The sequence below is a fragment of the Lissotriton vulgaris genome, chromosome 8, assembly GCF_964263255.1.
Source record: "Lissotriton vulgaris chromosome 8, aLisVul1.2, whole genome shotgun sequence".
Lineage (NCBI taxonomy): Eukaryota > Metazoa > Chordata > Amphibia > Caudata > Salamandridae > Lissotriton > Lissotriton vulgaris.
Window position 1 is genome coordinate 163,130,205 of NC_141696.1, and position 12,097 is coordinate 163,142,301.

The 12,097-nt window shown below is 40.6% G+C and overlaps 1 protein-coding gene across 1 annotated transcript in view; it reads right to left on the reverse strand.

The window, feature by feature from the left end:
- Nucleotides 1-502: 502 nt before the first annotated feature.
- LOC147696807 (retinal guanylyl cyclase 2-like) overlaps nucleotides 503-12,097 on the reverse strand; it is a 408,956-nt gene continuing 397,361 nt past the window's right edge. Inside the window, exon 18 of the mRNA XM_086933248.1 lies at nucleotides 503-587. Within this exon, the coding sequence (XP_086789374.1) occupies nucleotides 503-587 (85 nt within the window). The remainder of the gene's footprint in view (nucleotides 588-12,097) is intronic.

The following is a 12,097-nucleotide window of genomic DNA, read 5'->3' on the forward strand; positions in this document are numbered from 1 at the left end:
TGAATTGGTGAGAGTGTGGTTGCCTTACACTTGAAGTATGAGAGCAAAAACTGAGCAAAAGTATCAAACATCAATAATAAGTATCCAGACTACAATCAAAAGCGTTAAAGTAACATTCTGACAATTAGAAATCAATTACAATATATGTAAACCATTTTACACAGCAACTAACTACTACTTTAGTGCTGAAAAATAAATGTGTCTAAAACTATAGATATATGAATTCACCTTACTAGCATTACCAAAAAGAATGGTGAAACATTTTTACATAAGGGTAGTTGTGAATTAAAATTTCACTTGCAAATAAAAGTTAAAATAAAGTAATTTCCCCTCCTTTAACCAAAGACCCTTTTTTGTCTCTTTGCACATAAAAAGGTGAATTCACCAATTGAATTACTCACATTCAGACAATCACAACTACTACAGGAGAGGAAAGACACAATCACAGACTAACTCACAGGGAACTACTGAAGATATTTACAGTCATTTCACTACCTCGTGTCTATGCCATTTTAGCAAGGTATCTCTCTGCTTTTCGTCTTTTGAACTCTGCAATTTCATCCGATGTTAAACCATGTGCACTACACCTGCAGTAGACATACATGCCATTAGTACAGAATTCCTTTGTCTTACCACTTCCATGATTAATGAAAATTGATATTAAAGCCAAATGAAAGAAGTTTATGAACATTTATCCTTAAGCTATAGAAACGTTGAACAGGAAACATAGCCTTTTTTTTAAAAACTTTCAATTGAATTGTAGGATCAACTTAACAATGTAATTTCAATTATATGTAAATGCAAGGATGAATATATACATAGTAAAAAAAACTTGATATTGCTAAATGATGGGAACTGCACAGACTGACCTGAATAGAAAAGAAATGTTATGTCTTACTTTACCATTTAAGTTGCATACGAGTAACAATGTATGCATACAGTATTTGACATAATGCATTTTTCAGACAAATAGTACTTTTACACCCTTACATGCAAGCTGTGGAAGGCAGATAGGGCTTGACATTTTCAAGTATGATCACTCCTTCATTTAGTATGGCAAACCAGCAACAGACTATCTTAATCTCATTCAGTGTTGATATTTTCTTTCCAAAGAAAAATGTATTTAAATACACACCAAGCTTTGTACAGTACTTTTTTGCCATGCAAATGTATTGTGTAAAAATATATTCTCCCAGTTGAGACCAATCAAGTGTTAGAAATTCTGCATTTGTACCACAGATTCAACTTTTAGTTGTAATTTTAATTAGAATGTAAAGCAAAACCTTTAAATGAACAATGCAATGGTTATATTCAAGAAGTGTGTGTCCGTGTGCATGTGTGTATATATGTGTGTGTGTGTGTGTATAGGTTTGTGTGTGAGTAAACATCTGGAGGTGTTTGCATCAGTGTGTGGTTCTCAGTACGGGTGTGTAGGGTGTGTAGTTGTGTGCGTGTCTTTTTGTGAGTGTGTGACTGAGTGTGATAGTGTGTGTGTGTGGGAGTAGGTGTTTGCATGTGTGTGAGGGAATGTGTATGGTGTGTGTGCCTGTGTGTTTGTAGTGATGTGCATGTGTGGGTGTGTGTATGACTGAGTATGTGTGTATTTAGGATGTGCGTGTGTGTGAGGGAAAATGGGGGTGTTTATGTGGGTGTCTTAGTGTGGTTGTGTGAGTTCATGTGGGTAAAGTTGTGTCTGTGTCTGTGAGGATGTGTGTGTGGGAGTAGGTATAGTTGTGTGTGTGACTGTGAGGATGTGTGTGTGTGGGAGTTGTGTGTGTTTAAGTATCTACAGTGAAGGGTTTGGGGTAGCAGGTGCAGTGCGCTCTAACAGGTAGCTGGTAGCGATAACTTGGTTTTAGCAATTAGTAAGTGTGAGGTGCCTTCAGGACAGGGGAAGACCCAAAACCCCTGAATGAGTGAGGGGCTAGAAGCCCATCCCTCAGTATGAGCAAACAGAATCCTGGGCACACAGATAAATATCAACAGTTGATAAAGTAATTAGTAGATAAATGATGTCGACACCGGTAGTTCCCTTTGTAGGTTTTTTAATATATGCAGATGTTCTCTAGTAAAAACAACAACGCCAGCCGACACATGTTTCGTCAACAGGTCAATGCCTGTGACTCTTCAGGGCTGAGGGGGCGTGTTGAGGGTATTGAGGTTCCGGTGATAATTCCAACCCTGAGTGCGGGTACAACAGGTGATGAAAGATAAGTTAGCAAAAATAGTTGTCCAAAGGGCGGGTGCGTCCTAGACAAGGGAAGAGCCTGGTAAAGCAGAACTCTCCTTGTGCTCATCTCGTCGGAAGAGTGTGTTTAAGTATGTGTGCAAGCAGATGTGTGTGGAGGTGCGAGCAGGTTGTGTGTTTGATTATGTGTGTGTGGGGTTGTGTATTTGTGTGTGTGTGTGTGTGTCTGTGCAATGGAGGTTATGTGTGTAGAGCTGTGTGTAGGTATGGTGGGTGTGTTGGTATGTGCCACTTAGTACATGGGGTTGTGTGTCTGAGTGTACTTGAGTGTGTATCTGCTTTTTTAAAATAGGTACTTTGGATCTGCGGATCCATTGCAAAGCATCAAGAGGGCAAAGCTGAGCACCATAATGGATTCATGGATCCAATGAACAGTAAGAAAAAACCTTATTAACTGTTTTCATCTCAGGGTGGTCCCACTACAGCCCCCTTATACCATCCAGGAGGTTTCTCTATTTCCACATGACACTAAGACAAAATCCCCTCATCCTAAAATGGTGGCCACAACTTGCTGTTCAGGTTGTGGCCAGCCAATCACAATGCAAGAAGGTTGACATTGCAGATTTGCAAATCTGCAGAGCCCCTGCTAGGTATCCCTGGTGGATCTGTGGAGTAAACTATACATAAATATTGAACCATTGTGTCTCAAAAACGACTTGACAGATGTATATCAAATCACAAAAAGCGCTCTTCCTGGACAAAGACCTTGCAATCTGCCAAATTTTGTGTAATTCTGTTCAGCCAGGAAAGTGCTGTATGCCTGAATGTTTACTTGTAGTATTCCCACCCCATATTATACAACAGTAGGGAAAGCATTGGACTCTGTAGGGTTTAGGTTTTCTATTCCCACCCTACTCTATGCAACAGTATGGAAAGTGTTGGACTTCAGAGGGGTTAGATGTACTATTCCAACTCCAGACTACACAACAGTAGGGAAAGTGTAGGACTCCAAAGGAGTTAGATTTAATATTCCTATTCCATTATATGCAACAGTAGGGAAAGTATTGGACTCCTGAGGGGTTATATTTCCCACTACAATCCATACAGCATTAGGGAAAATGGGGTAAGATAATGGGCCTGATGTAGATCTTGGTGGAGGGGTTACTCCGTCACAATGGTGAGGGATATCCTGTCCACCAAAATATAAATCTCATTAGATCCTATGGATTGTATATTTCAGCAAAAAGGATATCGGTCACCGTTGTGATGGAGTATCCCATCCAGCAAGTTCTAAATCGGGCACTTACTATTCACACTTGAGTCTATGCAACAGTACAATAAATGTAGGTCTTTAAAGGGACTACAAATAGCATTGCACATCCTAAGTATTTGGTAAAAAACATGTAAATACCTCAAATAAAAAACAGATCATATTATAAATAAAAATACATATTATATATTACTACAAGTATAAAGTAATGCATGATGAAATTAAAATAAAAAAATTACAATTTACTTTTCTACCACAAAAAAGAGGAAACACTAAAAACCTTTAATTACATAATAATAAAGCATTTAAAAATAAAATATTACTTTAACAAAGACAGCACTTTTAAATGCAATGATTTTACAAACATTATTAAAAGACATAGCACTACATTTTAAATAAAACAAATCATATGCATAATATTTCCAACATTAAGAAAAATTAAATCAATAATTTAAAATAAATATTACTAACAAATACCTTAACAAATACTATAATTCAATACCTACCAATCCTATTCTGCTATAAATCCAACAACCTACTACGCAAATATACATTGCTAATAAAAATGTAAACATTTAAATAAACTGTAAAATTAAACAATTAATAGAACAATAGCAAAAGAAAACAATTAAAATGATTAATTAACAATTAAAAATTAATTAGCAGTAATATAACAATATTTGTAACTCTGTTAGCTTCCCACCCTATTCCTCTATAAACCCAGGAACCCATTACTAAAACAGATATTATCAACTAGAATCTAAATATGCAAATATACAGTAAAAGTTTGAAAATAAACAAATAATGCAACAATAATCTTAGGTTGTTGAAAGAGATGGTATTGCAGTGTTTAAAGCTGAATGTACTGTTTGAAGCCCAACATGTCCCTGACATCTTAAACAATGCTGCTGATGCATTATTTTGTTTCAAGATGCATGCTTTCAGGTACCATTACCCAGGAGCAGCAGAGTCCCCTACGCCTTTCCCGGACCATCTGTGACATCTTGGTGCCCAAGCTTACCAGACCTCCTGGCTGCCAGCTTAGTGGCGAGGACCAGGCCTGCCTGTGAGGGGCATTTAACACAAATTGCAAGTTCATGGGCCATGGTGGGTTGGCAGATTAGTTTGCTTCCACTTCAATCATGGCATTCCTGGGGTCACTGAGGGTGGGGCTGGTTGGTGGCTTCCTTTTTTGCAAAAATGCTGGGGCAGTTGAATGGAACCAAATCTTTCTTGGGGCAAAGGGCCTGTTTTTAGAAGTTGCTAGCACTTAGAGGGGGCTGGGCCAAAATGTAGGTGCCCCATCAACAATGGCAAGTTAGCAGCAGTTCTGGGAGCCCTGGGAGCCATCTGTAGGTCACTGGATGGGGTCCGCCATTTTAGGGTGGTCTTTACCCTTGCTTTCTATGGGGCCCTCAGAGTTTGCAGCTTGCAGAAATTAAGTGTCTGGAGGGGTCCCTGACAATTAATATCATCCATTTCAAGTCAGGACAGTTTAGTAGATGTTACCACATCCTATTGCATAGGGCCCCAGGTAGCGTATGCTGCTGTTAAGTAACCTTGAGTCATTTCTAGCCAGCGGCCCCAAGGTATGGGAGGTCCCCTCCTGGTCCATGCTGATGGGACCCCTTTGCGCAAGTTTCAGTTCTGCAGAATACTTAATAGGGCCATGTAGGCCACAGGGTATGAGTTAGGGTCTCACTCCTTTTGGATAGGCGCTGCTACTCAGTGGCAGGAATGGGGCTCACTGGCTCAGTGGTGCAGAGAACTGGTACGTGGTGCTCTGATTGCTTCAAGTGTTGTGTTAGATATCACATGTTGTAGCGACTACAACGAATCCCCCCTTTTTCTGCCTTTTGGATGCAGGTGGTGGATGCAATGATTCAAGCCAGCTCCTGGATTTCTTAGTGATCCATGTCAACACAAAGACGATCAAATTACAGAAGTGCTGGTTCTGTGCTATTCATATGTGCGGTGTGTTGATGAATTTTATTTTGCAAGCGGTTTTGCAGGCAGGGCACAGCGGGCAGGTTACCACCTGGTCTTCTATGGTTGAGGAAGGCTGCATCTTGACTAATTGAAAGCTTTTCTGGACACAATGTTACCCACAGGGTACACGCCCCTTGGGCTCACCATAACACATCTCAGTGGCAACAATTTGGTGCGTATTGACTGGAAGGCCCTGTTTGAACAGTTGATCACTGATATTTGGTGGTGGCAAATAGGTTTTTTCAGACTGTGCTTGCATGATCTAATATCATACCTAGGCCACATTGAAGGGGTGGTAACTCGATTAGGGATCTCAATAATTCAGTGAAGTAGATAAATGATAGTTGGTAAGTTGTTTTTTTCATGTATTTGTCAAAGATCGGTAATGAAATGTTCTTGCCTGGTTAATACACGGCCCACGGTAGCAAGTTTGTCAGGGGATGCCAGATAGTAGGGAAAATATGCTGGCCTGTGGTGGGTGAGGTCATGATTGGTGGGACAGTTCCGGTCCTCATAAGTAATACATTTTCCCTAGATAAGCATAACAGCAGTGTCACAGGGCCCTCCAAAGGGATGCTTGCAGGGAGTCAAAGAGAGGATGCAGGGGTGCGGGTGGGTTGGGAGCGAATGCTAGCATCTGGTCTTTCTGGCCAAACACCCACGCAAACACAATGGGTGCAAAGCTAGCACTGGCTCTCGGGGGGATAGTGATGGGTGTAGGGAGCGCTCAAGGTGGGTATCCTGCTGGGAAAGTGGTCCCTCTGGGCAGGCATAACCCAGAAAGGGATGCAGGAATGGGGTCCTCCCCTTATGAGGAATTCACCCCAGGTGCACTTGACATGAAAACTTGAAATGGAGATTCTGGAGCAGGGGACACAGCTGGGACCAGTCATGATATCACTTGAAGGCCTCAATTGTGTATGAGCAGGAACAAGTCTAGATATGGTTAGGAAAATCTGATCTATTAGCGACTCTGTTAAGGCTATCCATCCACACATGTAAATATGGAGGGTGACTACGGATTATTATGGGAAAGTTGGATGTTCAACTGCAAATGTTGTGTTTTTAATAAAATACAGCTGGGTGTTCATGACCCTAATCCAAAAGATGAGTGCAATTTTGTGCCTATCTAAGGTGGAATAGGGTGGGTATGTTAAGGATTTCAGGGATTTGTTAGCATGAGCTGAAAGCCATTTGGTATTTGGCAGCCATTTTAGTTAGCCATGTGCTCGCCATGTGCTGTTTCCCTCTTCCGAGCCTTGCACATGCTCAGAGAGGCCTAGCTAGTACAATGCACCTGCTCCTCTTATACAACTGTCAGGCTATTTTTACTGATGTATGGAGAAGTAACTCTCCTCCCACTTTGTTGAGCAAGCTGATCTTGCATGCCCATGTTAGGCATTTTGCATGCTTACGTGAGCCAGGACCTCCCCTTGGTCTTATGCTGACTATGTAACCCTAAGCATATATAAGGACCCAGTTTTCTGTACTCCTTAGACTGCCTCATACAGTTGCTAAGGGTTCTGTGTGACGTAGTCTCCCTAATCTGAGGTTAATACATATGTATGGTATATTTCACCTTCTGTGCCAATTTCTTCTATGTTGGTTTAAAAGGACCAAGGTGTATCAGTGAGAGCCCTGAGAAGGTTTCTATGTTCTTCAGGTATGTTGGCAAAGGTGTGGCAAGTGTCAATGGGGAAGGTCTCAGCGATACCAGGCCATATAGTTGGTTCGCAACATTGTACTAAAAAAACCACAAACATACTGGAAATAATACATTACGAAAAATATGTTAGGATGAGCCACACACTTATGGTCCTTTCGTATAATTCAAATGAAATACAAGGAGAAACAACTATACATTAGTAGTGCAATTTTTTTTGTTTGAATCACCACATAGACCATTCAGGAAATGCCTTCATTCCAAGATGAAAGACAATAGAAACTGCCCACTCCTCAATAATTGGAATTATTTAGAAAATTACAAGTGTACATCAATTACACCTGGACAGGTAATTTTATTTGTACCCATTACTCATATTTTTTTGTATTTCTGACATTTCTTTTAGGAGTAGAAAAAGATGCACTTACATAATCAACACAATAACTGCACAATTTATAGACAATTATAAAGAAAAGCAATTGATACAAAACATGAATACACAAAACAAAACATATTCACACATTAATTCATTAATATTTACAAGTAAATTCCTATTTTGTGACAATCAAAGCTAAGTGAAAACATGAGCACAAGCTATGTTAATTCTTTTGCATAGGAACACTTAATGTTACGATTGGCTCTTGCGGAATGCCGAAGCGTTTCAGGTTCGAATGACACGTTTTCGAACCCTCATCAGGGCTTTGTGAGTTGTCTGTGTAAAAAATAAAACAACAATGAACCTTTGTTGCAAGCCAAAAACTCAAATGTGTGCCTCAATTCAATAAGATTGTAAGTGAAGGTACCTGTTAGAATCAGGCTCCTAATGGTTGAATGGTGGACAAGGGGGGCGGCACCTCGATAGTTTGGTTCTAAAATAGATAGAGCATGTACTGTTTGAGAATTTATGAATTATATCCTCATATAAAAAGGGTGGCGTATTATCATTAAATGCCACCTACCTCTACGTGCACCGTCCGGCGCCTCTTAGAGGGTGGAGGTTGTGGTTGCTGGTCTTGGAGTCCTATTTAACAAAACAACAGGCTCGTACTGTGCAATGATGTTGCACTTCTTAAGAATCGAGAAGAATTATGAAAAGACCCCGTACCTCGTGTCTTGAAACTGCTATGGAAAAATTAAATCCAATCTGTAGTGGTGATTTGCATAAAGCTCTCCGACCTGAAAAATCGGAGCAATTGTCAACACTTGATGTGACATAAAATGTCTGAATCATCTAATAAAGGCGGACAAAAGCCTACCTGGGTTTACGGCGTGTGTCTCTATCACCCAGGCGTTATATGTGGAGCACTTCAATACGGCTCCGTAGTTCGTGGCGCACTGTATAAAAAAGTGAAAAACGGCGTTAATGCAGGAGCCGTAGAAGATTGTTTTGGGACGCGTGGGCGGCCAAGCGGGGATTGTTCTTACCTGTCACCAGACAGTCAATGTCCTCAGTGTGAGGCTTCCGTTCGAATGCCTAACGTAACGCGGGGGCCATCTTGGTTTGATTAAATCGAGTGTAGTTAGCGTCCCAGTGCATTCTGGGATATGTAGTCCCATACCTTATGGTAAAGGCGCCGAATGTTTGCTAAAAGGAACTTCGTGCCCACTAAAGTTGGAGATGAGTATTACACTATTGAAACCACTCAATGTTAAGGCGAAAAAAGAATAAGAGCCATTATTTAAGGCTAAGATATGAAAAAAGAGTGTCCACCTTATTTATGTAAGGGGAGACTATGTGCAAGACAGATAGGGGGTCATTGTCTCATTCAAAGCAAGCTATTGCCGAAAACAACAGTCAGATCCTTGATAATTCAGACATACTGTTTAACCCTGTGAGTGTACTATTAAATTTGAGAATCAGGTATGCTTCCTTTTGGAGTAACGCCTTGTCAACGTCCGCTGGGCTGTACCAATTGTAAAAAGTACCGACCATTTAAATTCCGATTCTGAATGGGATTTCTCAATGAAGTGTTCGACCATGGGAGCCGTTAGCACTTTCTTTCTTATCCGGGACCTGTGCTGACTTATGCGTAAGTTAACTTGCTGCTTCGTTTTCCCAATATACATCTTTTGTAATGGGCACTGGATGACATATAGGACGTTTTTTGTTTTGCAATTAGAGAAGCCGGAGTGCTTCCATTTGATCCCCTGGTGCTCAAATTCATTGCCTTCAATTGTGCTGGAGCACGCTACACAATTGCCGCATCTATGATGCCCGTCAATTGGTTTCATGTTCCAGCAAGACAGAATGTCATGTTTTGGTTTTGGCAACGCCACATCTGCTCTGACAATTCGTTGTCCAATGCTTTTGTTCTTTCTGTAAGCGAAGATGGGGCGGGGAAAGGGGCATTCCAGCCCGTCAAATAGGTGCCAATTTTTGAGAATTGTTTGTCTCATTTCGTGCGTGTCAGGGCCAAATGTGGTCACGCACACCAAACGATCAAGTTCTTTCTTTTCTTTGGTTTGCAACAAACACTCTCTCAGCGTGAAACTTGCTCGTTTGTAAGCACGTTTCACGCCGAGAGAGTGTTTGTTGCAAACCAAAGAAAAGAAAGAACTTGATCGTTTGGTGTGCGTGACAAACAATTCTCAAAAATTGGCACCTATTAGACGGGCTGAAATGCCCCTTTCCCCGCCCCATCTTCGCTTACAGAAAGAACAAAAGCATTGGACAACAAATTGTCAGAGCAGATGTGGCGTTGCCAAAACCAAAACATGACATTCTGTCTTGCTGGAACATGAAACCAATTGACGCAGCACAATTGAAGAAAGAAAGTGCTAACGGCTCCCATGGTCCCACTTCATTGAGAAATCCCATTCAGAATCAGAATTTAAATGGTCGGTACTTTTTACAATTGGTACAGCACAGCGCCCAGCGGACGTTGACAAGGCGTTACTCCAAAAGGAAGCATACCTGATTCTCAAATTTAATAGTACACTCACAGGGTTAAACAGTATGTCTGAATTATCAAGGATCTGACTGTTGTTTTCGGCAATAGCTTGCTTTGAATGAGACAATGACCCCCTACCAGTCTTGCACATAGTCTCCCCTTACATAAATATGGTGGACACTCTTTTTTCATATCTCAGCCTTAAATAATGGCTCTTATTCTTTTTTTGCCTTAACATTGAGTGGTTTCAATAGTGTAATACTCATCTCCAACTTTAGTAGGCATGAAGTTCCTTTTAGCAAACATTCGGCGCCTTTACCATAAGGTATGGGACTACATACCCCAGAATGCGCTGGGACGCTAACTACACTCAATTTAATCAAACCAAGATGGCCCCCGCGCTACGTTAGGCATTCGAACGGAAGCCTCACACTGGGGACATCGACTGTCTAGTGACAGGTAAGAACAATCCCCGCTTGGCCGCCCACGCATCCCAAAACAATCTTCTACGGCTCCGGCATTCACGCCATTTTTCACTTTTTTATACAGTGCGCCACGAACTACGGAGCCGTATTGAAGTGCTCCACATATAACGCCTGGGTGATAGAGACACACGCCGTAAACCCAGGTAGGCTTTTGTCTGCCTTTATTAGATGATTCAGACATTTTATGTCACATCAAGTGTTGACAATTGCTCCGATTTTTCAGGTCGGAGAGCTTTACGCAAATCACCACTACAGATTGGATTTAATTTTTCCATAGCAGTTTCAAGACACGAGGTACGGGGTCTTCTCATAATTCTTCTCGATTCTTAAGAAGTCCGACATCATTGCACATTACTAGCCTGTTGTTTTGTTAAATAGGACTCCAAGACCAGCAACCACAACCTCCACCCTCTAAGAGGCGCCGGACGGTGCACGTAGAGGTAGGTGGCATTTAATGATAATACGCCACCCTTTTTATATGAGGATATAATTCATAAATTCTCAAACAGTACATGCTCTATCTATTTTAGAACCAAACTATCAAGGTGCCGCCCCCCTTGTCCACCATTCAACCTTCAGGAGCCTGATTCTTACAGGTACCTTCACTTACAATCTTATTGAATTGAGGCACACATTTGAGTTTTTGGCTTGCAACAAAGGTTCATTGTTGTTTTATGTTTTACACAGACAACTCACAAAGCCCTGATGAGGATTCGAAAACGTGTCATTCGAACCTGAAACGCGTCGGCATTCCGCAAGAGCCAATCATAACATTAAGTGCTCCTATGCAAAAGAATTAACATAGCTTGTGCTCTTGTTTTCACTTAGCTTTGGTTGTCACAAAATAGGAATTTACTTGTAAATATTAATGAATTGATGTGTGAATATGTTTTGTTTTGTGTATTCATGTTTTGTATCAATTGCTTTTCTTTATAATTGTCTATAAATTGTGCAGTTATTGTGTTGATTATGTAAGTGCATCTTTTTCTGCTCCTAAAAGAAATTTCAGAAATACAAAAAAATATGAGTAATGGGTAGAAATAAAATTACCTGTCCAGGTGTAATTGATGTACACTTGTCATTTTCTAAATAATTCCAATTATTGAGGAGTGGGCAGTTTCTATTGTCTTTCATTATATTACGGTCCAGCCCCCCTCAGTCCCGCTACGGACCTGACTCCTTCTGTTGTTTCATTCCAAGATAGCACCTTGATGTAACAACCTCGTGATATTACCCATTCAAATATATGATAAGATGTAGCATTGTAAATTAGGAGTCACAGTAGTTTGTGCAAATGTTTCATAGCAGTGGGCCTAGGCTATATTTCAAGAGTATACAAATGCAAAATTCTAAATGTACAAGTGATAATGCTTCCGTAAATTGAATACCAATTTCTAAAAATCCAACTCAGAGTTTCAAAAGTAAGAACTGCTAATGATCAATGCTATGCCCATAATTCTATTTCCTTCTTCATAGATGTAGACACATTCTTCAAAAAGCTGGAGTGGGTCTTAAAGTCCTCATACAGGGGCCAAATAAATATGAAGCAAGATAACCATCCTACAAGGTATTTTAATCCCAGGCTATCTCTTTTTGAGTAAACCTACTGGG